General features: G+C 40.0%; 1 protein-coding gene across 1 annotated transcript; it reads left to right on the top strand.

Moving 5' to 3' along the window:
• NUAK2 (NUAK family kinase 2) lies at positions 1-23,780 on the top strand. The gene is made up of 7 exons (XM_063297512.1): positions 1-286; positions 12,018-12,138; positions 13,831-13,982; positions 16,176-16,241; positions 18,057-18,176; positions 18,580-18,712; positions 20,646-23,780. Exons 1-7 carry the CDS (start codon positions 80-82, stop codon positions 21,782-21,784), a joined length of 1,938 nt encoding a protein of 645 aa, XP_063153582.1. The 5' UTR covers positions 1-79; the 3' UTR covers positions 21,785-23,780.
• The last annotated feature ends 310 nt before the right edge of the window (positions 23,781-24,090 follow it).

The following is a 24,090-nucleotide window of genomic DNA, read 5'->3' on the forward strand; positions in this document are numbered from 1 at the left end:
GGCCGGCCAGGTCCGGGCTCCTAGTCGGCCGGCGATCCCTGACTTGGCTCGTCGGCTCCGCGGGGAGGCGGGGGCTGCAATGGAGCGTGTCCCGCTTTCCGATGCTCCGGCGGTCTCCCCGTTCAAAGATGGGCTGTTCCAGGCTCCCAAGGCTCCGGTGAAAAAGCAAGCGGTAAAGCGGCACTATCACAAGCATAATTTGCGGCATCGCTACGAGTTCCTGGAGACGTTGGGCAAAGGCACCTACGGCAAAGTGAAGAAGGCGAGGGAGCGATCCGGCAAGCTGGTAAGGAGGGCACACGGTTTCCGTCCAACTCTCCCTCATCTGGTGCGTTCCGGCAGGGTTAGCGCACGACTTCCCCGTCCAGGGACCGCGCTGGCTGGGGATGGTGGGTCGTGTGATCCAAGCTCCTCTGTAGAGCGTCAGGCTAGAGAAGGCGACTGGCTATATTGGGCTACGGCATATTTGCGTGTGCCTAACGAATGGGCAACTGGAAAGTGAAACTCTAAGTGATCTGTGCATGCATGTTGACGGCTACGAGTTCCAGGAACCTGCGTGGAAGGTTGCTGCTCTGCTGCCTGCGACTTGTTTGAGAGGCTAAGGATGTTTCTTACGAGCAAACCTTGCTTTTACTTTTCGGTAAACGTGCAAAAAGTCGTGCTAGTAATACAGCAATCAGGAAGACGAGCAGTCAGGAAGACGAGCAATCCGATGTTTTCCCACTTTATTTCTTTTCTTCTGACACAGTCAGAATCCTTTTCCTGTCTCCGTCCTACGTTTTTTGGTAGGGGTCACAACCTTGGGGAGATTTATCGATCCAAGCGCTCTTTTGAATTTTCCCGCTATTTGTCTGCCTGTGCGTGTAGTCGCGACTGAAGGAAAGCCCTCTGCCTTTAGTCTGCAGGCTTTGCCTTCTTTTCTTGTCCTCCAGCTTTGTTAAGCCCTGTAACCCGCTAACGGCAGCCCCCCCTTCCTTAGCATTACTGAATGCTGTGGTTTCGCAGCAGTGGCGGATGATCCCAGCGCAGCTCCCCCTTCCTTCCCCCTCCCTCCCCGGTAAACAGCGCAGGGCGGACTGGCTGCTACCTCTGGACTGGCAAAGCTATTGACTCTGCAGACCGCTGTTGCCTGGGGAGGGGAGGCGCTTTGCTGCACAGTGAAAGTAATTGGGAAGCTACACCCTGCATGGTTTGCTGATGGTAGCGGGAGATTAGCAGTCTTTGTAAGGGGAAAAACGAAATCCAAAGCCGGTGAGAGAAGTGGGGTTGCATAATGAAGGTTAATTATTTTAATTATATTGCACACTAATTGTTATGTGTATTTCCAGAAAAAAAAATCCTGAATGTTTTGCAACAATGTATTGGATTAATTTGCAGTTCTGTTCAAGATAATCTTAACAACGCAGCACCTTGTTTACCTAGAAGTAAAGTCCATGCAGTTCAATTGGCTTAAATATGTCTGTGCTGGTAGCTTTAAGTGAATGTTTCCCTGTTGAAATACTAGTCCAGGCAGCAAGCAGGAGTCAAAACTGACTTGAAGATGCACACACACACAAATTAATATAGTGCTTAGGAAAAAGAAAAAAAACAAGTAAGGCCTTTGTTAGGCTTGGATCCCCACACTGAACTTTATTTGTTCTGTAAATGATACAGCTTACTGGATAAGGAATTGGATTTCAAGTTAATGCAGTAGTGCATAAAAATGGAAAAAATTGTGAAACATATTAATCAAAATATACTTTGATAATAATGTGAATTAACATGCTGTGACACAGGTCCATGCAGATTAAATGCAGTCTTGCAAGATTTCTCATGTTTCCTTTGAATCATTCTGGCTAGTGAGGACGAGTGATAGGATTAAGGGCAGTTACATCAGAGTAAGGGCAGTAAGTTTAGAGCTCTCTTGCAAAGCTTCCCGCAGTGACTTTTCTTTTTGGTGATAGCGGCAAGCTGTTTGTGAGCTGGTGGGCTGAGATGATTCTATGGGCTGCTTTGGCTGTGGTGTAGGTCCTTCCCCTTTAAAAGAATGGATAAAGATGGCCATCCTGTGCTGCTATGTTTATTCCCCAATCCTCAACTTCTTAACGTCATTGATTTGACATGAATTGCCTGCCTGTGTACTGTTTGCTGAGCTTAAAATACTGAAAGACAGTCTCATTGGCTGGAAGTTAAAGGGTGGGGAAGGTACAGTATCCAGAAGAGCAAGATCCAGAGGTCTCTGATATCTTCCTTTTGACCTTGTTTTTCCTGTGTAAATTAGCATTGCTAGAAGAATGTGCATTGGGTGGTTATGTAAGCACAATGTAAATTTGCCCTAAAGGATATGTCTTGGCTTTCATTCAGCACAATACTGTAGTTTGTTGAAAGAACTCATCCGGATGGTATTGTTTGTCTCTCCATAAACCTCTACATAAGATACATTGCTTAAGCAGGGCTGGCAAAGGCCTAAAGTTTGGAAATAAATGATCTGTGGCAGCAGCATTGGTTTGGCGCATTAGTAAGCTGTGTTGATATGGGGAGTAGATAAACAGCTTCCAGTCATGCTGACTGAAGTCATAGATCTTGTTTCTGTGTGAAAGGAGAGATTGCATGTTTATACTAGCCTGAAAGAATAAATATTATAAGCTTACCAACAAAAATAGCAGGTAGTACAACTTGACCTCTTTTTTGCACCATGCCCAGGTTAGTCAAATTAAGTCCACCTACCAGTCTCCATTCTAGCCAGCTATTTTTTCTCTGCCTTCTCCATTTAATTAATGAATATCCACCTTGCCTGAAGAGTGTCCATAACTTCAGAAGCTTGCCTGTTTTCTTACTACTACTAGGAACTACACTGCTACTTGCACATTCAGGCCTTTAAGATCCACTAAGTTTCCAACTGCTTGATCTAAAGATAATTCTTGATTATATTTCTGGATAATGTGCTATTTTAGATGTTTTTTCTTAACTAACCAGTTTGATAAAATTATTAGTAATGGGTCACCTCTTCTTTCTTTTTATAATGTTACTTTTTTCAAAGAAATAGCTGAAACCATATGATACAAACTTCTAAAATATGTGACATGCTTATTACAGTTTTCAATAAATTTGTCAGTTTAAATAAATCTTGGAATTCACATTTATAAAGAATTATGAACAGACACAGAATCCTTGCACAGATCAGACCAAGTTCCAGCTTTGGTACTTAAAAATCCCATTAAAAGAAACAAGGTCTGCTGTGAATTATATGTGCTCTCTAGGCTCATCTTGGAAAAAAATTAAGCAGTTGGATCTGGTAAGCACTTGAATGGGAGGCACCAGGAGATCCAGAGCTTTTAGCTAGACTGAGAAATCAAACAAACATTCTTGAAGCAGGCAATGATAATCAGTTCTGCATTGTTGCCAAGAAAATTACATGGAAGTGCCCAAGTAATCACCAGGATCTTGCTTGACTTGACTGAGGCGTTACCTTTTTATTCCAAAGCTAGTGTCTTGGGAAATACTCATATTGCAGTAAGTGCTGCTAATCTAATGTGAATTTAAATCATACACTTGAATTGTCACTGTTGCTTCTGCTTTCAGTTGAACAAGGTGTGTGTGATAACTGGCACCTCTGTTTAGGAGATAGATCTTGTTATTGTATGGATCAGCTTTCCCCAATCTACAAGTGACAGCTATGGCCAAGAGGGCCTTTGCACAGCTCCATTTGGTGTGCCAGTTGCACTCTTTCCTGGACTGGTCAGCCCTCCAGACAATCACTCCCTTGTCACCTCCCAGCTTGACTATTGTAATACACTCTACATGGGCTTGCCCTTGAATACTGCTCAGAAGTTTCAACTGGTCCAGAATGCAGCGGCTCAGGCACTGATGGGCATGCCTTGGCATGCCTATGTGACACCTCTGCTCTGCAAGCTGCACTGGTTGCCAGTATCCTTCTGGGTGTGAATCAGGGTGCTCGTTACCATCTATAAAGCCCTACATGGCACAGGGCCTGGTTATCTGAGGGACCGCCAATCTCCAATGGTGCCTGCCCAGCTAGTAAGAGCCAACAGAGTGGACATGCTCCAGGTCTCCTCGATTAAACAGTGTCATCTTTCAGGACCCAGGAGTATACCTTCTCTGTTGCAGGACCTGCAGTCAGGTCCCCACTGAGATCTGGATGGCTCCTACCCTGATGACATTCGGGAAAGCCTTGAAGACCTGCCTATTTTCCCAGGCCTCGAGGTAGGGGAGATGGAACCCCTTATTAGATGTTTGTCATACATTTATATGTTTTATGTTTTTGTATTTATTTTTTTATATTGTGAGTCTCCCAGAGTCAGTATGGAGTTGGACAGTGCTGAAGTCTAGTCAGATAAATAAATAAATAAGACCTGAAGGCCTTTAGGGCAATTCCCAGAATTCCCTGTCTTGATCCAATTAATTTAATCTTGGTGAATGGTCTTGCCATATTCCTTTCCCTTACTATGTCTAGATCTAGTTAGACTTCGAATAAATCCAAGGAAGCTTTGCTCAGTAATGTTTACAATCAAAGGAAATCCTACATTTACCAAACCAGTGTAGGAGTACAGACTTAAAATCAACAGTTTTCACATAGGATGTGGTGTAACTTAAACAGCTAACAAACTTTTATACATGCAATTTTTCAAATGTCTTACTTCTTACTTTCCATTTGTTGTCAAAGCTATTAACTGCCATAATGGCCCTGCATTGCTTATGTAAAGAAATTGAGTGCCTTGTTTTTCTGTTAGAAACTGCATATGAAACTGCAAAGTACTTCTATGGTGAAGCCAATTGGTTTCTACTCCTGTTTGTTATTCTGTATTTATAAGCTAAGGAGAGTATTAGCTTTTAGTTCTTGGTTCTGCGCCAGATAAAAGTGGAAGTCTGGATTTCTCTATTTTTGCTAACAGAATATAGTACTTACAATGAAGGGATTGAACTGTGCATTATGAAAGAGGAGGGTGATTTTCCTAAAATGGAAATTCCCCAGTCTACCCCCCCTCAAAAAAAAAACCCCTCCAAAACCTAAGCAAGCAATGAACTCTGGGGACTTTTGATAGCCAGATATGAGTTATGATTTCCTAGGAATAAGGCAATGTATAGAATTTGGAACTGATTCTAAAGCACCTGGCAAACTTTTATTACCTGTTGAAGATCTTTCTCATCAAAACCATAATTAAAGCCGGATTTAAAATCAGCACTAAGACCAAATTGTAACAATCAAATAAAGCTGACTGGTGATAAAGACTGTCTACCTGCAATCATAATTTCCAGTTGTATTCTACAAAATGGCTGTATATTCCAACTAGCCTTTAAGTAGAATATGGTGCAGATTGTTGTAAAGCCCACTTTCCAGTGTTGTAGTCTGTGCCTGCTCAGGCCCTCCATTGTATGGTAGATTCAGTAAAAATCAGTAAAGGTATACAATATTGATTTGTTGTTGTTTATTCGTTCAGTTGCTTCCGACTCGTCGTGACTTCATGGACCAGCCCACGCCAGAGCTTCCTGTCAGTCGTCAACACCCCCAGCTCCCCCAGGGATAGTCCATCACCTCTAGAATATCATCCATCCATCTTGCCCTTGGTCGGCCCCTCTTCCTTTTGCCTTCCACTCTCCCTAGCATCAGCATCTTCTCCAGGGTGTCCTGTCTTCTCATGATGTGGCCAAAGTATTTCAGTTTTGCCTTTAATATCGTTCCCTCAAGTGAGCAGTCTGGCTTTATTTCCTGGAGGATGGACTGATTTGACCTTCTTGCAGTCCAAGGCACTCTCAGAATTTTCCTCCAACACCACAGTTCAAAAGCATCGATCTTCCTTCGCTCAGCCTTCCTTATGGTCCAGCTCTCACAGCCATCTGTTACTACTGGGAAAACCATTGCTTTAACAATGCAGACCTTTGTTGTCAGTGTGATGTCTCTGCTCTTAACTATTTTATCGAGATTTGTCATTGCTCTTCTCCCAAGGATTAAGCGTCTTCTGATTTCCTGACTGCAGTCAGCATCTGCAGTAATCTTCGCACCTAGAAATACAAAGTCTTTCACTGCTTCTACATTTTCTCCCTCTATTTGCCAGTTATCAATCAAGCTGGTTGCCATAATCTTGGTTTTTTTGAGGTTTAGCTGCAAGCCAGCTTTTGCACTTTCTTCTTTCACCATCATAAGGCTCCTCAGTTCCTCTTCGCTTTCAGCCATCGAAGTGGTATCATCTGCATATCTGAGATTGTTAATGTTTCTTCCAGCGATTTTAACCCCAGCCTTGAATTCCTCAAGCCCAGCATGATGTGTTCTGCGTACAAGTTGAATAGGTAGGGTGAGAGTATACAGCCCTGCCGTACTCCTTTCCCAATCTTAAACCAGTCTGTTGTTCCGTGGTCTGTTCTTACTGTTGCTACTTGGTCGTTATACAGATTCTTCAGGAGGCATACAAGATGACTTGCTATCCCCATACCACTAAGAACTTGCCACAATTTGTTATGGTCCACACTGTCAAAGGCTTTAGAATAGTCAATAAAACAGAAATAGATGTTTTTCTGAAACTCCCCGGCTTTTTCCATTATCCGTCGGATATTGGCATTTTGGTCCCTAGTTCCTCTGCCTTTTCTAAACCCAGCTTGTACATCTGGCAATTCTCGCTCCATGAAAGTCTGATCCTAAATTGTGCAAGAAGAAGTTCGTGATCTGAACTACAGTCAGCTCCAGGTCTTGTTTTTACCGACTATATAGATGTCCGCCACCTTTGGCTGCAAAGGATGTAGTCAATCTGATTTCGGTGTTGTCCATCTGGTGCAGTCCATGTATAAATAAAGCCGTCTCTTAGGTTGTTGGAAGAGAGTGTTTATTATGCAGAGTGAGTTGTCTTGGCAAAATTCTATCAGCCTATGTCCTGCTTCGTTTTGTTCTCCCAGGCCATACTTACCTGTAATCACAGGTGTCATCTGACTGCCCACCTTAGCATTCCAGTCTCCTGTGATGAAAATAACATCTCTTTTAGGCGTGTTGTCCAGTAGGTGCTGCAGATCCTCATAGAACTGCTCTACTTCAGCTTCTTCAGCATCTGTGGTTGGGGCGTATATTTGGATCACTGTGGTGTTAGAATGATCTCAATTCGAATTCAGGGCAAGCCATCTATCGTTTTTTGGATTGTATCCAAGCACTGCTTTAGCCACTTTACTATTAATTATGAAGGCTACTCCATTTCTTCTGTGGTCCTCTTGTCCACAGTAGTAGATCTGGTGGTCATTTGATGTGAAGTGGCCCATTCCAGTCCATTTCAGTTCACTGACGCCCAAAATGTTGATCTTTAATCTTGACATCTCACCAATAACCACATCCAATTTGCCCTGGCTCATAGATCTTACATTCCAGGTTCCAATGGTGTGTTGATCCTTAGAACATCAGATTCGCTGTTCACCACCAGCACCGTCAGCCGCTAGCCGTCCTTTCGGCTTTGAGCTAGCTGTGTCATCACGTCTGGGGCTAGTTGAACTCATCCTCTGTTCCTCCCCAGTAGCATTTTGACCATCTTCCGACCTGGGGGTCTCATCTTCCGATGGTATACCGACATATCTCTGGTTGTACTGATCCATTTAGTTTTCACGGCAAGAATACTGGGGTGGGTTGCCATTTCCTTCCCCAGGGATCGCATTTAGTCTGACCTCTCTGTCATGACCTTCCTGTCTTGGGTGGCCCTTCACGGTTTAGCTCATGGCATCATTGAGGTGCTCAAGCCCCAGCACCACGGCAAGGCAACGATCCTTTGCTGAAGACAATATTGATTATTCTTGCATATAATCAAATAGTATACAGTGCTTTATTCTCAGTGTTATATGTGAGTATGTCTAGGAACCTATGCTTAAGTTGTTAGGGTTAAAAAGCAGCCATATGAGTTAGGACAGCATAGTTAAATACCATGCTGGGAAGGAAAAGGAGATTGACAGAAGACACAAAATTTGAATCTTAACAGCATATTGTATGTAATAGAGTTCCATGGGAAGATAGATGAAGAATTACGGTTAATTATGCTATGTAATTTGTAGCAGGAAAAGTAAAAACCAGTCTTTGTTACACACTAGTGTCCTTTGTATGTTGGTTTACAGTTCTTACAATGTGCAACCAATACAGCCTTTGGCTGTGTTGGCTCAGGATGATGAAAGCTGTAGTCCAATACATGTTGAAGATACCAGATTAGGGAAGCTTATATGAACACCTGACTTTGCAGCTTGTAGTTTTTAGGATTGTCCCAATAAGACATGGGACATAACTCAGGTGTACTTGTTCCTTTTTTCTGGGTCATTTGCAAAGATCTGTCTCTTTTCTGAACAGAATCTGGAAGACGTATTCTTGGACAAGCGTACTGAGAATGAGGTGTTCTGACCATGAGCTCTGACCGCTTCATGCAATCTTACTTTCTAAACTTCTAGGGCGATTCTGCCTAGCTTGGAAGAAACATTTCGGACTCATGCCTCGGGGTCCGCTAGGAGTGTGGTTTGAGATTTAGAGCACAGATTTCAGAAGTGGATTGGGTGAGGACCTTTATAGGCTGAAAGAAGGCAACTACTTGTTTACTAGAAAAGGCTTTGCCCAATAGTGATGCACATTCCTGAAGCTTATCGAAACGGTGAGGCAGTGAGGTGAGAAGAGCTGGAGATTGAACCCTTGAACCTAGCACAAAGGCCGTTTAATGAAAGAGGCTTGCACTTATAATGTAGTTCTGTACAGTATAAACCAGAGAGAGGAAAGCTGCTGTGCTCCAGATATTTTGGACCACAACGCCAAAATCTCTGACCGTTGGAGATCTTAACAGCGATGCAGCTCATTGACTTTGTGCTTATGGGTGTTGTGAATCAAAGCCTCTGCAGGATATTATTTCCTGTCCTCTGCTGTGGACCTCCCTTGCACTAGTTGTTCATTTGTGTCTCTCCTTGTCCTCCAACCCCGAAATAGATTAGTTGACTCCTATAGTTTTTAAAACAAATGCTTAGTTAGACATGTTAGTTGAGTAGGACATTTTAATCTAGAAGACATGAGAGTGGGGAAGGCTGACAAATGTGAATGAAACCAAATCTGAAGCTAGAAGGCTTTTCCTTCAAATTCTTTTCTCTCTCTCCATAATCTTTTGTGAGCCACTAACATAATCTTTTTTTCTTCCAAAGCACCCAGAGTTCTTTGAAAAGTTTGCTGCCAGATGGTAATTTTTTTGTGTAAGAAAGAGGAAAGTTGTGAAATAGATAAGTAATCATGCTCTTGATTTGTTCTAGAATTTATTTTACTTTTCATATATTGGGGGAGGGCATTTATTTCTGTTTGAGCTTCATCTCATCTATACTCTTGAAAGTATAGATCCTTACATGCCACTCAAATGCCAGGTGTGGCCCTCAGCATGCAGGAAAAAAAAATCATACTTTATATCACTATTGAGTTAAGTTTATCCCTTGCCTAGGCAGGCCTGCTTCTAACCTCTTTGATCTTTTTGTTGCAAGAGTTGATTCATGATAGATGACGAGTGTATCTCTTGAGCTAATATAATTGGTTTATATTTTGGAGATGTAACGTTCCTTTAAAAAGCAACAGCACATCCTAAGGAGGAAGGAAATGATGGGGATGCAGTAAGGGATCACAAGACGGCTCAAGGCTATGGCTGCAATCCCAGTGACACTGCATGTGTGGGGAGTGGCCCACATTTTTTTTTTTAGTTTATTAAATATTTTGACAGTATAAACGAAAAGGATGTAAGTAAGAAAGATACAAAACATATCAGGAAATAGGATACCAGTAATTATTCCTATTGAATTTTCATGTGAATATACTTTGTTAGGACAGTTGAAATCACTAAGAAAGCTATAAACAGTAAACAATACCTTGGATCAATACTGAAAGTTATGGATCAAATGAAGATATAATTCTTACCTATAACAGAAGCCAAATTTTGGATGTGGCACAAATCCTTATGTAACATTATAAGCCAAGAATGGTTTCCAGTTAGGATTAAATTCTGCATCACAGTTACTTTTTATATAGGAAGTTATTCCTGAAATCGGACCAATATTCCCATAATTTAATTAGTCATTCTTCCAAAGAAGGAATCAAAGATCTTTTTCAGTAGAAAGGTGGCCAACAGTAATGTGTAAATTTTAGGTGAATACTTCTACACCGTTTACAGTTTTCTGAAAATAGCTTCATATGAAACAAAGAATAATATTCATAGCAGTAGAACCAGGGCAAAGTCACACACCTCAGTTTTTGCTTGTAACTCACTGAAATGAAAAGAAATTCCATCAGCGTGAACTGAATCTCAGGTGACTGATAAAACTATTTGTTCCTTAACAAGAACGGGAAGCGAATTTGCTTTTTAGAGTTCCAAACTAGGTTTCAACCTAGCAGGTTAACCGTCTCTTCATTCTATCATCATCAGTTGGGACTCTTAGTCCAAATAATTTTGTTGTTGAGGACCACAGGATATGCCTTAAAAATACACCATCTTTTGGAAGAGTTGAATGCCCTCTGCCTCTCTCTCCCTTTATGGCTAAGGAGGAATTTAAATTCATTGTGGCTGGATGGGAGAGCTCTAACATTTCTGCCTTTGGGATGCAAGACTAGGCCTCCCTTTCCTTGTTGTTGCCAGGAGACTTAGTATTATGTGTCTTCCAGGATCCTTTTACAGGATTAATGCTGTTCCGCATTCTTGTCTGAGGGAGGATGTGGAGGTTGTGCTGGATTCCGTTGAAAATTCAACCTAAGGCATGCATTGTCTTCACAATCTCTTTGAAAGAGGATTAACTACATCTATTCTTTAGGGTGCTCACTTTCCCTTTCCTCTCCTCAATTTCCTTGTAAAAGAATTTTCATAATAAAGCAATCTGAGAGACTTTAGAAAGTTTGCTCCTCCTATTTCAGATTTGCAGCATTTTGGCTAGCTGGCTGGCTATGTTTGAGGAAGTGGTGTGTTCGCTACTTCTTTAAATTTATTTGTTCAGAACAGAAAACACTTTATGGCTTTGTTTCAGTTGTTGTTGTTTGTTCGTTCAGTTTTTTTTAAAAAAAAAATCTGGCCAAGTGACTTATTTTCAGCCATAACTGGGATGGCGGGGGATAACAGAATGTTTTAATTTGCAGCAAATAAAACTGCTGACATTTAGAGTCATATGCTCTGTTCACTTTCCATTCACTGGTTGTGTTTTACTGCAAGAACTCTACCAAAACACAGAACTCCTGCTCCATATTAAGCCCGTGCAAAGCGGCAGCTTTGAAAAGAATCAAGCCGGATACTTTGCTTAAAAAGAACAAAAGATGTTTAACTTAAAAATAAAGAGTCATTTTCTTAAGACGATCTTTAACCAAAATGTTTCAAGTGCCAGTGTGCTGGCATCTTTGTGGTTAGCAGCTAATTTCTTGCCTTCCTTATGCCTTTTTTAAAAACTTAACAGCATAAACACACATTTTTAAGCACTGAAGCAATTCAATGCAAACTACCTAGAAAACCTTCAGACTGAGGCAGAGATAAATCACAGAAGTAAATGAAATAAAATAAATATTAAAACCATAGAATTCTCAAAATTTATGCTTCCAGATATGAATGCTGGTTATAGGGCACAGGAGTATGAATTTGTAAGTATTCATTTAGTTAGTCTGGTAATGCCACTGAAATCAAAAATATATATTTTATTTGCTCCCTTGTTCCTTAACTTAAAGTAATGTTAGGTCTCAAAATAAAAGCAAACTAAGAGCCAATTTTGTATAGTGGTTAAGATGCTGGACTAGAAACTGGGAGACCGTGAGTTCTAGTCTTCCCTTGGGCATGAAAGCTGGCTGGGTGACTTTGGGCCAGTTACCCTCTCTCAGCCCAACCCACCTCACAGAATTGTTACAGGGGGCAAAATAGGCAAGAGCATTATGTACACCACTTGGAGCTGAACACAATAATGGTAGGATACAAATCTAATAATAATTTTAAAAAATCAAGATGTGCATTGATATGTTTTACTTTCCTAAATGAGAGATTGCTCTGTTATTAATTTGGGGGGAAATTCTGCATTTCCAGGTTGCTATCAAGTCTATCCGGAAAGACAAAATAAAGGATGAGCAGGATCTTCTCCATATCCGAAGAGAAATTGAAATCATGTCCTCTCTCAATCATCCCCACATCATTGCTGTTCGTGAAGGTAAGAATTCTTTGCTTGCAGCCTCAGTTTAAATATATTGGTCTTCTATGAGAATGTTAGTCCCAGACTTGTTTTTCAAGCCTTTCGCTATTCAGAAAGGGAGGAAACTGAATTCTAGAAATTGTAGCTGTTTTTAAGACAGGGTCGCTATTTTTATCTCTATAGTTCTAAAGCTGCTTAATGCAGCATTCATAGGCTATGATCAGACAGCAAAATCGAGATATTTTAGTGGACTGATTTATTTATATATGCTTTACTTTGAATAGGCCCAATTGCCAAACTTCTCTGGGCAGACTATAATTTGTTAAAATGGAGCATTAAAGATTGACTCACCTGACCTGTGGCTTAATAAAACAGCCATGGCCTCTGCATATAGTGATGGCAGAAAGTTCTGAAAGAGATGCTTGCAAAGAACCTTTTTTTTTTTTACTGCTGCATATTGGCACAAGCTGAAAACGTGGTAGTATAAAGTATGAAAACATCTCAGGGCAAAGCACAGGAGGGGTTTAAACTGGTTTTGTCACTCTTGATTAGGAGGCCAATTGTATGGTATGGGGAGGAAAAGAAATGCCAAGATTTTCTCTTCAAGCAGTAATGACCATGTTTCCAGTCTTAACGCATAAATCAATGCTGTTCTTCACCAACAAAACACAAGGGAGGGGGTTCAGGAGCTTCTGTACAGTTGGACAAGTGAAACATAGCAACACTGAAAATTTCCCTTTCCACTTTTTAGTACTGTTTAGTATTTGCTCCTTGTTTTTTATTTTATTTTTGTGTACAAAACAACTTGTACATGTTCTGAACATCAATTGATCCTTATGATTTGGGACTGGGAATAAAGTACTTTGAGTCTGGGCAGCTTCATTGTTCATTGTATAGGTACTACATACAATATTATGAAGGCAAATGTAGGTGAGAGATCATAAAGAGTTGTATTGTTAAAAATGAAATAGAAAGGTTAACATTTCAAAAGTATCATTCTGATTATTGCAGGAGTGTCCGCAGGATGTCAAAAAAGTCAGCATGGTGGCCATGATTGTGCCATCAAAGCTCTGCCCATTTTTATGTGCATTGCACATGTGTCACACATAAAAACTGGGCAGAGCTTTGATCACACCATCTTAACTTTTTAACTGCATTATTGCTACTATTGTAATCCAGAACTAACATAGGCAACATATGAAATGGTGGAAGAAATAGCCTGTCCCTAAACTTTAACCATTATTATATCCAGCAATGAATTAAGAGATTGTATCCAGGTACTGATCCCTGCAATTTTTGGCAGGCTACATGCCTTGTGGTGGTATCATCTTTGAAGCAAATTTTTGTTTTAGTTACAGCTGATGGTGTTTCCTAACAGGGAAATTAATTAAACTTAAATCTAATTTACCTGCTGCAGTACTTGCTGCAGCAGTTAAAACAGACATGTGTTAAACTCCTTGTTAATATATCTGAATGTCTTTTATTGTTTTTAAAGCTGCCATTTGCTTTACATTAAAAACATCTGGTAGAGATGCTCTGATCATGAACTGAAATAAGACTATAGACCACACATCAGCACAAATATACAAGCCTGCAGGTCAGGACAGGAACTAAAGTCACAGGTTTATTAGCAGAAGAATTTGGCATTAAGATATCTGGAATTCTTCCTTACAATTGGCCCTAACCTGTTCTCTGTTCTTGTTTGTATAGTATTTGAAAACAGTAGCAAGATTGTCATTGTGATGGAATATGCCAGCAAGGGAGATCTTTATGACTACATTAGTGAGCGCCAGAGATTGACGGAGCAGGAAGCCCGGCACTTCTTCAGACAAGTGGTGTCGGCAATCTATTATTGTCATAAGGTTAGTGAAAACTGATAACCTACTTAAATATTTCTACTTCTATTTTCATGTGCATGTTGTACATCCAGTTACTTAAGATGGTTGAAAGCTGAAATATAGTCACTGTATTTAAATATCCTCTCATCACCATTGGGATCCATGAGTTCCACTTTCCTGCATTGTATCAAAAGTACAATAGTGGGTTTTTTCTCCAGTTTTCTCTTATATCAGAATAATGTTAATATTAGTTTAATATGGAACACACATCCATGTAGACTAATAACATTGTGTAGCGTCCTTAGCTATTTATATGCATGGGCAACATAATCATTGAACCATTTTCTTGTTCCTAGCTTTCATAGGAGGATGAATTTCCTCCTTAGGTTACTGAGGATGTGAACATTAGAGGGTGAACCTCCTCCTCCTCCTCAAAAAAAAAAAAAAGGGATTGTATATTATGATTCCTGTCTACATACAAAATCTGCACAAGCTGGGCTGATTGTAGTGATATTCAAAAATGTCCCATCTGGTCCTAGGGATGGAACTGTGAGCTGCTGCATGAGGGACAGCACACCTACAGTAAAGACTATGCTAGCAGGTCAAAATTATTAGGCTGGATGATTTTGGCTTACTGGGTTTTATGTACTACTAAAAGCAGTAGGCTTTCCCAATAAGGATAGTCAGAGTAGTACGAACTTCAAGTTTACCCTCAGGAAAATCATGGTGATATGACCTCATAGTAGATTAAAAACTTGATAATGTAAGCCAGTTTGGTGTAGTGGTTAAGGCATCAGGCTAGAAACCAGGAGACCATGGGTTCTAGTCCTACCTTAGGCACAAAGCCAGCTGGGTGACCTTGGGCCAGTCACTTTCTCTCAGCCCTAGAAAGGAGGCAATGGCAAACCACTTCTGAAAAATCTTGCCAAGAAAACTGCAGGGACTTGTCCAGGCAATCTCTGAGAATCAGACACAATTGAACAGATTAAAACAAAAAATGTAAGATTTGAATTCTCCTTTACTTTAAGTGAGAAGGGCACTGAAGAAACTTGGATGTGCTGCTCTATAAAGGGAATATGGCAAAAAAAAAAAAACTTCCAGTATCATCCTGTTTTGCTTGGGTTTTTAATGCGAAAGAGAACAGACAGATAGCAAATTTTTCTATCATTGTATATGAGCACTCTTTAACGTAATGGAGACTGAGCAATCTCCCTTTGGCCTTAGACAGAGTAGCCTTGAAATTGTCAAGTTAATTCTTTTACTTTGCCCAGCAGCTTTCAAATTACATGCCAAAAATAAATCACTTGTTATATTGGGAAGCTCCTACTTCCATTTATTTTGTATTCAAAGCTTATTGCACTTGAAACACAAGGGAAAGCTTAATGCAACAGACTGAGGTACAACTTGGATAACCCACTTCATACACAGCTTGACAGCCTGGAATTCTAGACATTTACTGCTCTTATTTTGCAAGCTTTGTTCTTCTAGGGAGGAGGGAAGAAATGTAGGTTTTTAGGGTCTTGTCTCTATCTCAGGAAGTAATGCTGGGGCTCCAGGAACGTTAAGGACTACGGATGAGTGTGGCAATATACTGCATTCATTTGCAACTAGTTCCATTGACTTAGGACATAGTTAGAAACTGACAACAGCTTGTTCTTTGGAACAAAATATACTAGGATAAGAAATCTGGCGTTTTTCCGCATCATCCTATGTGAGGAATTCTCCATAGCAAAAGGAAACACTTTACTTTTGTAGGCATTTTAAGGGGGGCTTTCCTTTGTTGTGATTTCATCTGCATTAGCTAGCAACGATTGTGCAGGGGGTTCTACTACCACTACTCCCACACAATCACACACTCAAAATATATTATTTGCATAGAAAACCATAGATTTGAATGCAAGCATCTTTATTCAGTGGTACAAAATAGTTCTTAGCAGGAGGCGTTCTGGTTTTAGCTCTCACATGCTATTGTGCTAGTGAGAGTGCAGGAATTCTATGTTATTACTCTCCCTTCTTTACTTCGTATGCATATAATCTGTATATGTTTCACTTACATCTCTACTTCTGTCTGGGTTAGTGTTTTCCTTCATAGGAAAACAGTTGTTTAAGCATGTTACTAATACATGATGTAGAGTTAGGTGGGATGAACTGAGGTAGCCTTCTTTGTTTCCTTTTCTAACAGGAAAAAAACAAGCTTCTGTTTTTTTCTCCCGACAGAATGGAATTGTTCATAGAGATCTGAAGTTAGAAAACATTCTTCTGGATGCAAATGGAAACATCAAGGTAAGTTGGAATTGATGTGAAAGTGCATTTGAGCACCTTTTTTTATGGTACTTACTGGAGAAAAGTACTATGAAAAAGTAAGGATAATTTAAAATAGCAATTTTGAAAGGTTTGGATAGTATGTGATGAATTCTCCTCCTCCCAATCCTCCTCCACAAATGCAGATGTTTCCAGTGCTGGTATTTATATTGACACAATGGATTTTAGTGGAGATGCTGGTATGCCTTTAGTGGAAGGCTGGTAAGCCTTCCAGTGTGAAAATGTTCTGACTCAACTTAGAGCTTGCATGATGCCATTGCTGATTAGGCTAGTTAGGCAGTAAGGCTGAATATTTATAGTTTGACAATGTTCATTTATTTTGTGGAATTCAAAACATGATTAAGATTCACAGGAAGTCAGCTGCAGAACTGGCTACTTTCAGCAAGGTTGATGCATTCTGTGCCTTCAAACTATGACAGTGGGGCATTGACAGTTCCACTTTATGCACTGCCATCTGTTTCTATGAGATTTTGGAGTTGCAGAAGGAAAGGTGTTTTTTTAATGGCTTAAGAAAATAAGAAGATGCTTTTGTCCAAATCCTTGATCTGACCATTTATTTGTGGGTTACTTGGATCCTTTAACAAGGAAAAGAAGGTTAAAAATACTTTGTGTTTGCCAGGAATTCTAGCTTATCTTCTCTTCTACTAAACATGCAGATTGATATGAAGAATTAAAGTACATGGTGACTCTTGGCAAAGTAGAATACACAAAGAAAATGATGTGGTTTGTTTAAGAAAAAGGAAAGGAGGACATTTGTGGGAGGGTAAAGGAGACTTTGAAAACAATTTTTAGACCTAATAATCCAGTTGTATAACTGAGAATGCTTCATCATCTTATCACCATTAGCCAACATGGCAAGTGGGACCACTGGGTATAAAGGATTTGTAGTCGAGCACAGATTGAGAGCACCAGATTCTGTCAACATTACACACACATAAGGGTAGGGCTTCCATTGTGATGCCGTGGCCTCCATCTTGCTCACTTTGACTCTTCCCCTATACATGTTGCTGGGCCTAGGTCCCAATTTAGATTGCCCAAACAATAGGCTGCTCTGAAATTACAAACTCTGAAAATCTGGATCATTTGATTGGCTGTGGGCTGCATGAGGAAACATGATAGTGGTGGCATTAGCAAATACTTACTGTTGAGAGACAGCAGACTAATAGAACAGGAGCCACAGCTAAACTGATCTTAGAGTTCTGGTGTGCACTCAGTAAGGTGGTTCTTTCATTCTAGAAAGAGTTTGCTGTTAGCATTCCTGTCTTCTACCTGAAAGGCTACCTTAATAGTCCATAACAAGCCTAAATCCAGCAAGTGCAAGTGTTTTTTCACTGTGGGAAAAAGGGTAACCTTATTTTAGTTGTGCTGCCATTCAGTTATGAAAGGCAGCGGATCATTGTCAAGGGGAGGAGAACTAGTATGATCCACCTGTCTTTGCTATATATTTGAAGGGAAAAGATCTCTTGCTTTATAGGTAGTAGCTTGTCATTTGTGACAATAGGTTTCAAGCCTAACTAAAAGGCCACCTATTTACCATAGATAAACAATAAGAACAAGGTGCTTGTTCTGTTACCGAAGTTAGCATTTTGACAACTCTAAATCTAGGGCCAGATAGCTTGTGTTTATGTGGACAATGCAGGAAACTGAAAGGCTTCTGTAAAAATACAATTCTGGTGATTTAGGGTTGGAAAGTAAGATTTATTTTAAAGGAAATCCTTGCTATTTGTCTTCTGGAAGTAAACAGCATTAATCTGAGATTATTCTTCTTCACCATAGATTGCAGACTTTGGCCTTTCCAATGTCTTCCAACAAGATAGGCTTCTTCAGACCTTCTGTGGCAGTCCACTCTATGCATCTCCTGAGATAGTTAATGGAAGGCCTTACAAAGGACCTGAGGTAAGAGAACTGATAAAACAAAAATTCCCCAGTACTAGAGAAGCATTTGGACTATAAATGTTATTCAGGCAGCAAAACAGTCATAGCTGAAATTCCTGGCTCTTCCCATTGAATACTTAACTGTTGCAAGATCATATGCCTGGCCATGCATATTGCATTTAATAAGCACGTTGGATGTTTAGGGGAAAATTGATGGCAAGAAACTACTGGCCCCATAGTGCAGTGTGCAGCCAAGGTACATCCTGAGAGAGTGTCATTGCTATTTTATCAGCAGTGATCAGGCCAAGGCATTCTTATTTGCACTTCCTGATGGTGATAGCTGTTGCCAGCATAAAGATCAAGGAACAGTCCTACTCCTTGGGTAGAGTGGCTGCAAGTTAACAGCTGGCTTTTATATCTGCAGGTTGACAGCTGGTCCCTTGGTGTTCTTCTCTATATTTTGATCCATGGCACAATGCCGTTTGATGGCCATGATTACAAGACACTGGTTAAACAAATTACAAGGGGAGATTACAAAGAACCCACAAAACTTTCAGGTAAGTGGAAACAGGATTAGAGGTTTTCTGCCTAGGGAATAGTTCTACTCTATTTTGTATTAATCAGTGACCACTTTGAGTACTGTACCCATTGCAGTGATAAAAATGAATATTTTTCCAAGGCTTAACTTTCTATTTCAAGTAATTCTAGTAAGAATTGAAAACAAGATATAAAAATAATGGTAGAGAAAACTATATGGTCCAAAAAGGCCAAAGATTAAGTTTAATAAAAGAATGAGGCAGATTGGCAGTACTACATTTCAAACTGTATTATCAAGCCAGCCGTTTAACTTGGGTTACAGATTAGGTTATGTCATTGTATGACTGGGTTGCTTCTGTTGAGGGAGTGGCTCTTAAATGCTTTGCATAAATATCATTCTAGAGGAATTACAAAAGCGAGATGGAATACTCAAAGACTTGACTGAATTTGAAAAACTTATAACACAAAACTAAAAATGTTTGTTGGGGCTTATTTACAAACTGCTGGTGAAATATAGTTCAGAAACTGAACAGATTAAAGATTGTATGATTAAATGGATGCAGAATTTAAATAGGACAACTGACATGCTTCAGTACGGATATCAATGGAAGAGAAATATTAAATTCACCAAGAATATTATATTTAGAGAAAACCAGTACAAGATGTTTTATTGATGGTATATTACTCTAGTACTGATTGCTGAAATTGATAACACATTTCCTAAATATTGTTGTAAATGCAATTATCAGGTCAGAACAGTCTTTCATATTTGATGCCACTGTTGTAAAGCACAACAGTTCTGGAAGATGATTTATTATACCCTGAAAAAAAATGTAAAGGTTGAAATCACTTTCCAATCATTTGTTTCTCTGTTAAAGGTTACCAAACCTTATATTTCCCCGAAGTATACCAAACTGGCTTTATATATGGTAACTACTGCCAGGACACTTTATGCTTTCCATTGGAAATCAAGTGTAATTCCTTCCATAGAAGAATGGCAAATTAAGTTGTGGGAATAGGCATCAGTGTAAAAAAAATATTCTGATATTTGAGAAACAAATCAGATATCATTTTGACATATGGGCTTGTATTATATTCAAAGTGTGAGTTTCTCTTAATGTAAGGCTTTAATATTTAAGCTTTTGTTTGGTTTGCTAAATAAGGATAGAATGCTTAGACAAAAATCTTTGAATTATTATTTATTTATAATCTATTGTAGTCAGTAAGTGCATACTGATTGATTTTGATAATGTTCTGAAGTTCTGAATTGTTACAAGGTATTTTAATATACAGCACTAATCTAATATTACTTCAAAAATTTTATTCCAATTTGTAAATCTCTTTTCTATTTTTACTTACTTTCCCTTTTCTTCTTGATTGTGTTTTAAAATATCTATTAATAAAAAAATTGAAAACAATTTTTCTTTAAAAAAAGAAGAATACTCTACTGTGTCCAGTTCAGGATATCGCAGCTTCAGACAGACAGATTTAGAAAGGGCAATGACAATGATCAAAAATCCAGAAATAAAGTCCTATGAGGAGAGATCACACTTTTCCTTTCAGATACTGAAAGGAAAAGTGAAAAGTCAAGATCTGTTCTTTGTCATCACAGAGGTGTCAGGAAAAACTTTGTATAGTAAGAAGTTTGACAGTAAAACCAATTCTTAGGGAGGCTTAAGCTCGATAGCCATCTGTATGGGATGCTTCAAATTAAATTCTTGCACTGAGCAGAAGGCTGGATCTGATGATTTAAAGAACCCCTTATTCTGTGGATGCGAGGTCTCTAAAAATACATTCTTATACCTGTAGCTTTTGGGTATCTGGTGGGTTTTAGGTCCAGGTCATTAGCTGAAATAAGATCTTTTCTTCCTGTGGTAGTGAAGTTAGAAAGGAGTTCTGAGAAATGAAGCATGCCCCTTATCTGTACATTTCATATTTTTCTATGATTTGCAGATGCGTGTGGCCTGATCCGGTGGATGCTAATGGTGAATCCAGAACGCCGAGCTACCATTGAGGACATAGCCAGCCATTGGTGGGTCAACTGGGGCTACAAAGTACCAGTTGGGGAACAGGAATCCTTGCAAGAGAATGAATCCCCATTGGCTACTGTTGCAGATTGGCTTCGCCGCTCCTCCAGGCCTCTGTTTGAAAATGGCTCCAAGATGCGCTGCTTCTTCAAGCAACACATCCCTGGTGTCACACTGGAGAAGCAACGTTCACTCAAGAAGTCAAAAAAGGAGAATGATGTGTCTCATGCTCTGCAGGAAACAGGCATAGCTCCAGAAAACCAATCCAAATCAATCCTAAAGAGGCCTAAAGGCATCTTGAAAAAGAGAAACTCTTGTGAGAAGTCCCAGGGTCCTTCTTCAGCTGCAGTAACTCCTCTTGATATGCAGAAAGAAGACAGTACTATACCTGCAGTTGATTTAGCTTGTGTCCTGTCCTCCAGATCCTTGGCCTGCAATACAGAAGATGTTGTAGCCATCCCCCCAATGCCCAAGAAAGGAATTCTGAAAAAGCCACAGAAGAGAGAGTCTGGCTATTACTCATCTTCAGTGTGTAGTGAATTTGCAGACGGTTTGGACTCTGAAAACATAGACCTCAATGCCAGTGTCTTTGTGGACACTCCCTCCTCCACTCAGATCTCCAGTGACAATCAGGCCAGGCGGAAAGGTATTTTGAAACACAATGGCAAGTACTCCTCCAGCAGCACTGAGTCTGATGGTGTGCCTGCCAAAGTCTTCCCAACTTTCCCTGAGGTCATCTTGCCCAAGCTGTCCCTAGCCTCTCGCATTTGCCCATCCAGTGCTGTCAGTGAGGACAGCATCCTTTCCACAGAGTCCTTTGACCAGCTTGATTTGCCTGATCGAATGCCAGGAAGCGGAGGAGTCTCCATGCGTGGCTCTGTCTCTGCGGATGACCTCCTGCAGCTGGAGGAGGGAGATGGAAAAACCAAGGGCTGCCGACTCCGACGCTGGACAGTGACTCAGTGCCAAAAACCCCTTGCAGACAGTTGTTTCTCTCTGGCAGACTGTGATAATGTCACCGAAGTCTACAAACGGGCTGTGACGATCAGCATGAAACTGAGCTGATGGCCTCACTGTTAATCAGGACCTCTGACACACCTTTGCTAACCATGGCAAAGATGTTTTACAGCCCAGATTCTGGCATCCTCCAAACAATTTGCACTTCCCATTCAAATGGATAAAGAACTTTCAGCAGCCTTTGTCTTCTCCCTGACAGGGCTGGAAGTGCAATTGGCTGGAAATATATTTATTTTTACATATTCCTTATTTCTTTTCAGAATGTAAAGGAACATTTACATTCTTAACATTGCCTGTAAAATGGTACAACAGGGTATGGATGTGTGTTTGGAGAGAAAAAAAGATATGTTGATAGAAGGGCAGTGGATGTAGGAAAAGAGTAAAAACAGTGTAATGGGCGTGGAGGACTTGGGGAGAAATGGGAAGGCATCTGTTATCTGTAGAGCAGTGTTTTTCAACCATGGCGACTTCAAGATGTGTGGACTTCAACTCCCAGAATTCTGGGAGTTGAAGTCCACACACCTTGAAGTTGCCAAGGTTGAGAAACAGTGCTGTAGAGTGATGGACTAAAAGGGATGCATTTTTTTTCCTCCCAGCATCATCAACAAAGAAACATTGAATTGTAGTCATGAGCAACTAAGTCTAGTAACATTCTCCTGAACAGCGTTTATCTCTCCAGAGAGACCCTGATGATCATCTCTAATCTTAGTGACTGGAGTGATGATTTTGTTTGCACTGTGTTTCTTTAATTGCACAAAGAAGATAATGAGTTCAGAAATGCCTCTGAAGGGGGAAAAGATTAAGGCAAGGTACTTGGAAAGGAACAGCTCTTGTTTGAAAAACTAAGGTTCTGACTCATTGGAGGGTATCTGCACTATATATTTAGAATCCCAATTACCCTGAGATACTTGGACTGAAAAGGCAGGGAAGAGGGGCTCACTAACAATTCTGGGCATCCTCCATAAAGCTGAACACAACATTCATTTCTTTAGTTAAGTCACAAAACAGTTAATAAAACTTAGAGTAGGTTTCCCTGGTGGGCCTCCGCTTGTTAGACTACAATTCCCATAATCTTCAATCAGCATATGCATGCTGGCTGAGGAAGATGGGAGTGATGGCCCAGCGTATATAGAGGCAATCATGCAGGAAAGGCTGACTAGTTAGAAATTAGATGTTTTGGTAAGAACTGGATATAGTAAAGGCACAGAGGAGTTCAAAATTCTCCTCTATTCTCATTTCTGTTTTGTTTTACCTTTTAGCAGGCTAGAAGAACACTTTGCTTTGATCTTGATTTAAAAACTGACTAAAATATGGTGCATTTTTTGCTCCTCCCAAAAGAGAATGCAAAAAGTAACTGCTGTGGCCCAACTGTGCTGTAAAGTGAATTTTCCTGTAGCTTCCAAACAAAACAGGCATTTGTGTTTCCAGAAATATGTATATGTATAGCTAAGTCTGAACTACAATATGGAATCTAAAAGGCCAGGGCAATGATGGCCAGATGAAAATCCTTTAATAGGGAAAGGGATGTTTGTGAATAGTAGGCATAGTAAGTTTTTAAAGAAGTGAGCATCAAGTCCTTCCAAAATACACTGAATATAGTTGCCTTTTAAAAAAAATGTTGGGCTATGACTTGAAACCCAAGAGATGTTTACTTAACATAGGAAGATACACTTCCCTGAATTTCCTGATATTCTCTACATTCCCCAAAGGATCTCTCTGTTGTTCAAGTGACCCTCCTGAGAGTTACTGGAAGGAAGGAAAGGGGAAAAATCTCATTCTGTGGCTTTCCTAAAGTTAACCTTTTTCAAGAATCCAGTCCATATATTTTGTCCAGATGTCTATGCTTTCTATATCTGGGTTGCAAAAAAACAGTATAACTGCTAGATGACATCGGGAATACAGGAAAACAAATGTCTTTATTGTTGTCTAATGATTTCTGGATTTTCGTGGAAGACTAAATCTGGTTCTGTTATCAAAGTAGTGAATCTTCGCCCTTGAGTATTTTAAAATACTGCCTTTTTGACCAATATGAACTTGACAAAAAGTTTTTTAAAAAAATAAAGATGGTATCCTTTTTTAAAAAGGTGATACAGGGAATTCATAATCAGAAGAAGGAGATCTGCAAAACATTTCCATCTTGTAGTATTTTGGATTCTAAGTACCAGTTGCACTATCTTGCCATGTATTTCCTGGGTGGCCTTTAAAGTACTGTTATAAAGTATTGTTCTTCCATCCAGAGAAGCCAATTTAAATCTAGCAAAGTGGAACCAAAACTTTTTGTCTGCTCATAAATTGATGCAATGGTTATGAAAGAAATAATAAAAAATAATAAGGAATTGTGTGTTGATGTCAGT

Source organism: Candoia aspera, chromosome 3 (genome assembly GCF_035149785.1).
Source record: "Candoia aspera isolate rCanAsp1 chromosome 3, rCanAsp1.hap2, whole genome shotgun sequence".
In the NCBI taxonomy this organism is placed as follows: Eukaryota; Metazoa; Chordata; class Lepidosauria; order Squamata; family Boidae; genus Candoia; species Candoia aspera.

Excerpts from the sequence above, each read along its gene's own strand:
- NUAK2 (XM_063297512.1), top strand. The coding sequence starts at position 80 with ATGGAGCGTGTCCCGCTTTCCGATGCTCCGGCGGTCTCCCCGTTCAAA. Across the intron at positions 16,242-18,056 it reads ATGCAAATGGAAACATCAAG|ATTGCAGACTTTGGCCTTTC; the intron begins GTAAGTTGGAAT and ends TCTTCACCATAG. Across the intron at positions 18,177-18,579 it reads GGCCTTACAAAGGACCTGAG|GTTGACAGCTGGTCCCTTGG; the intron begins GTAAGAGAACTG and ends TTATATCTGCAG.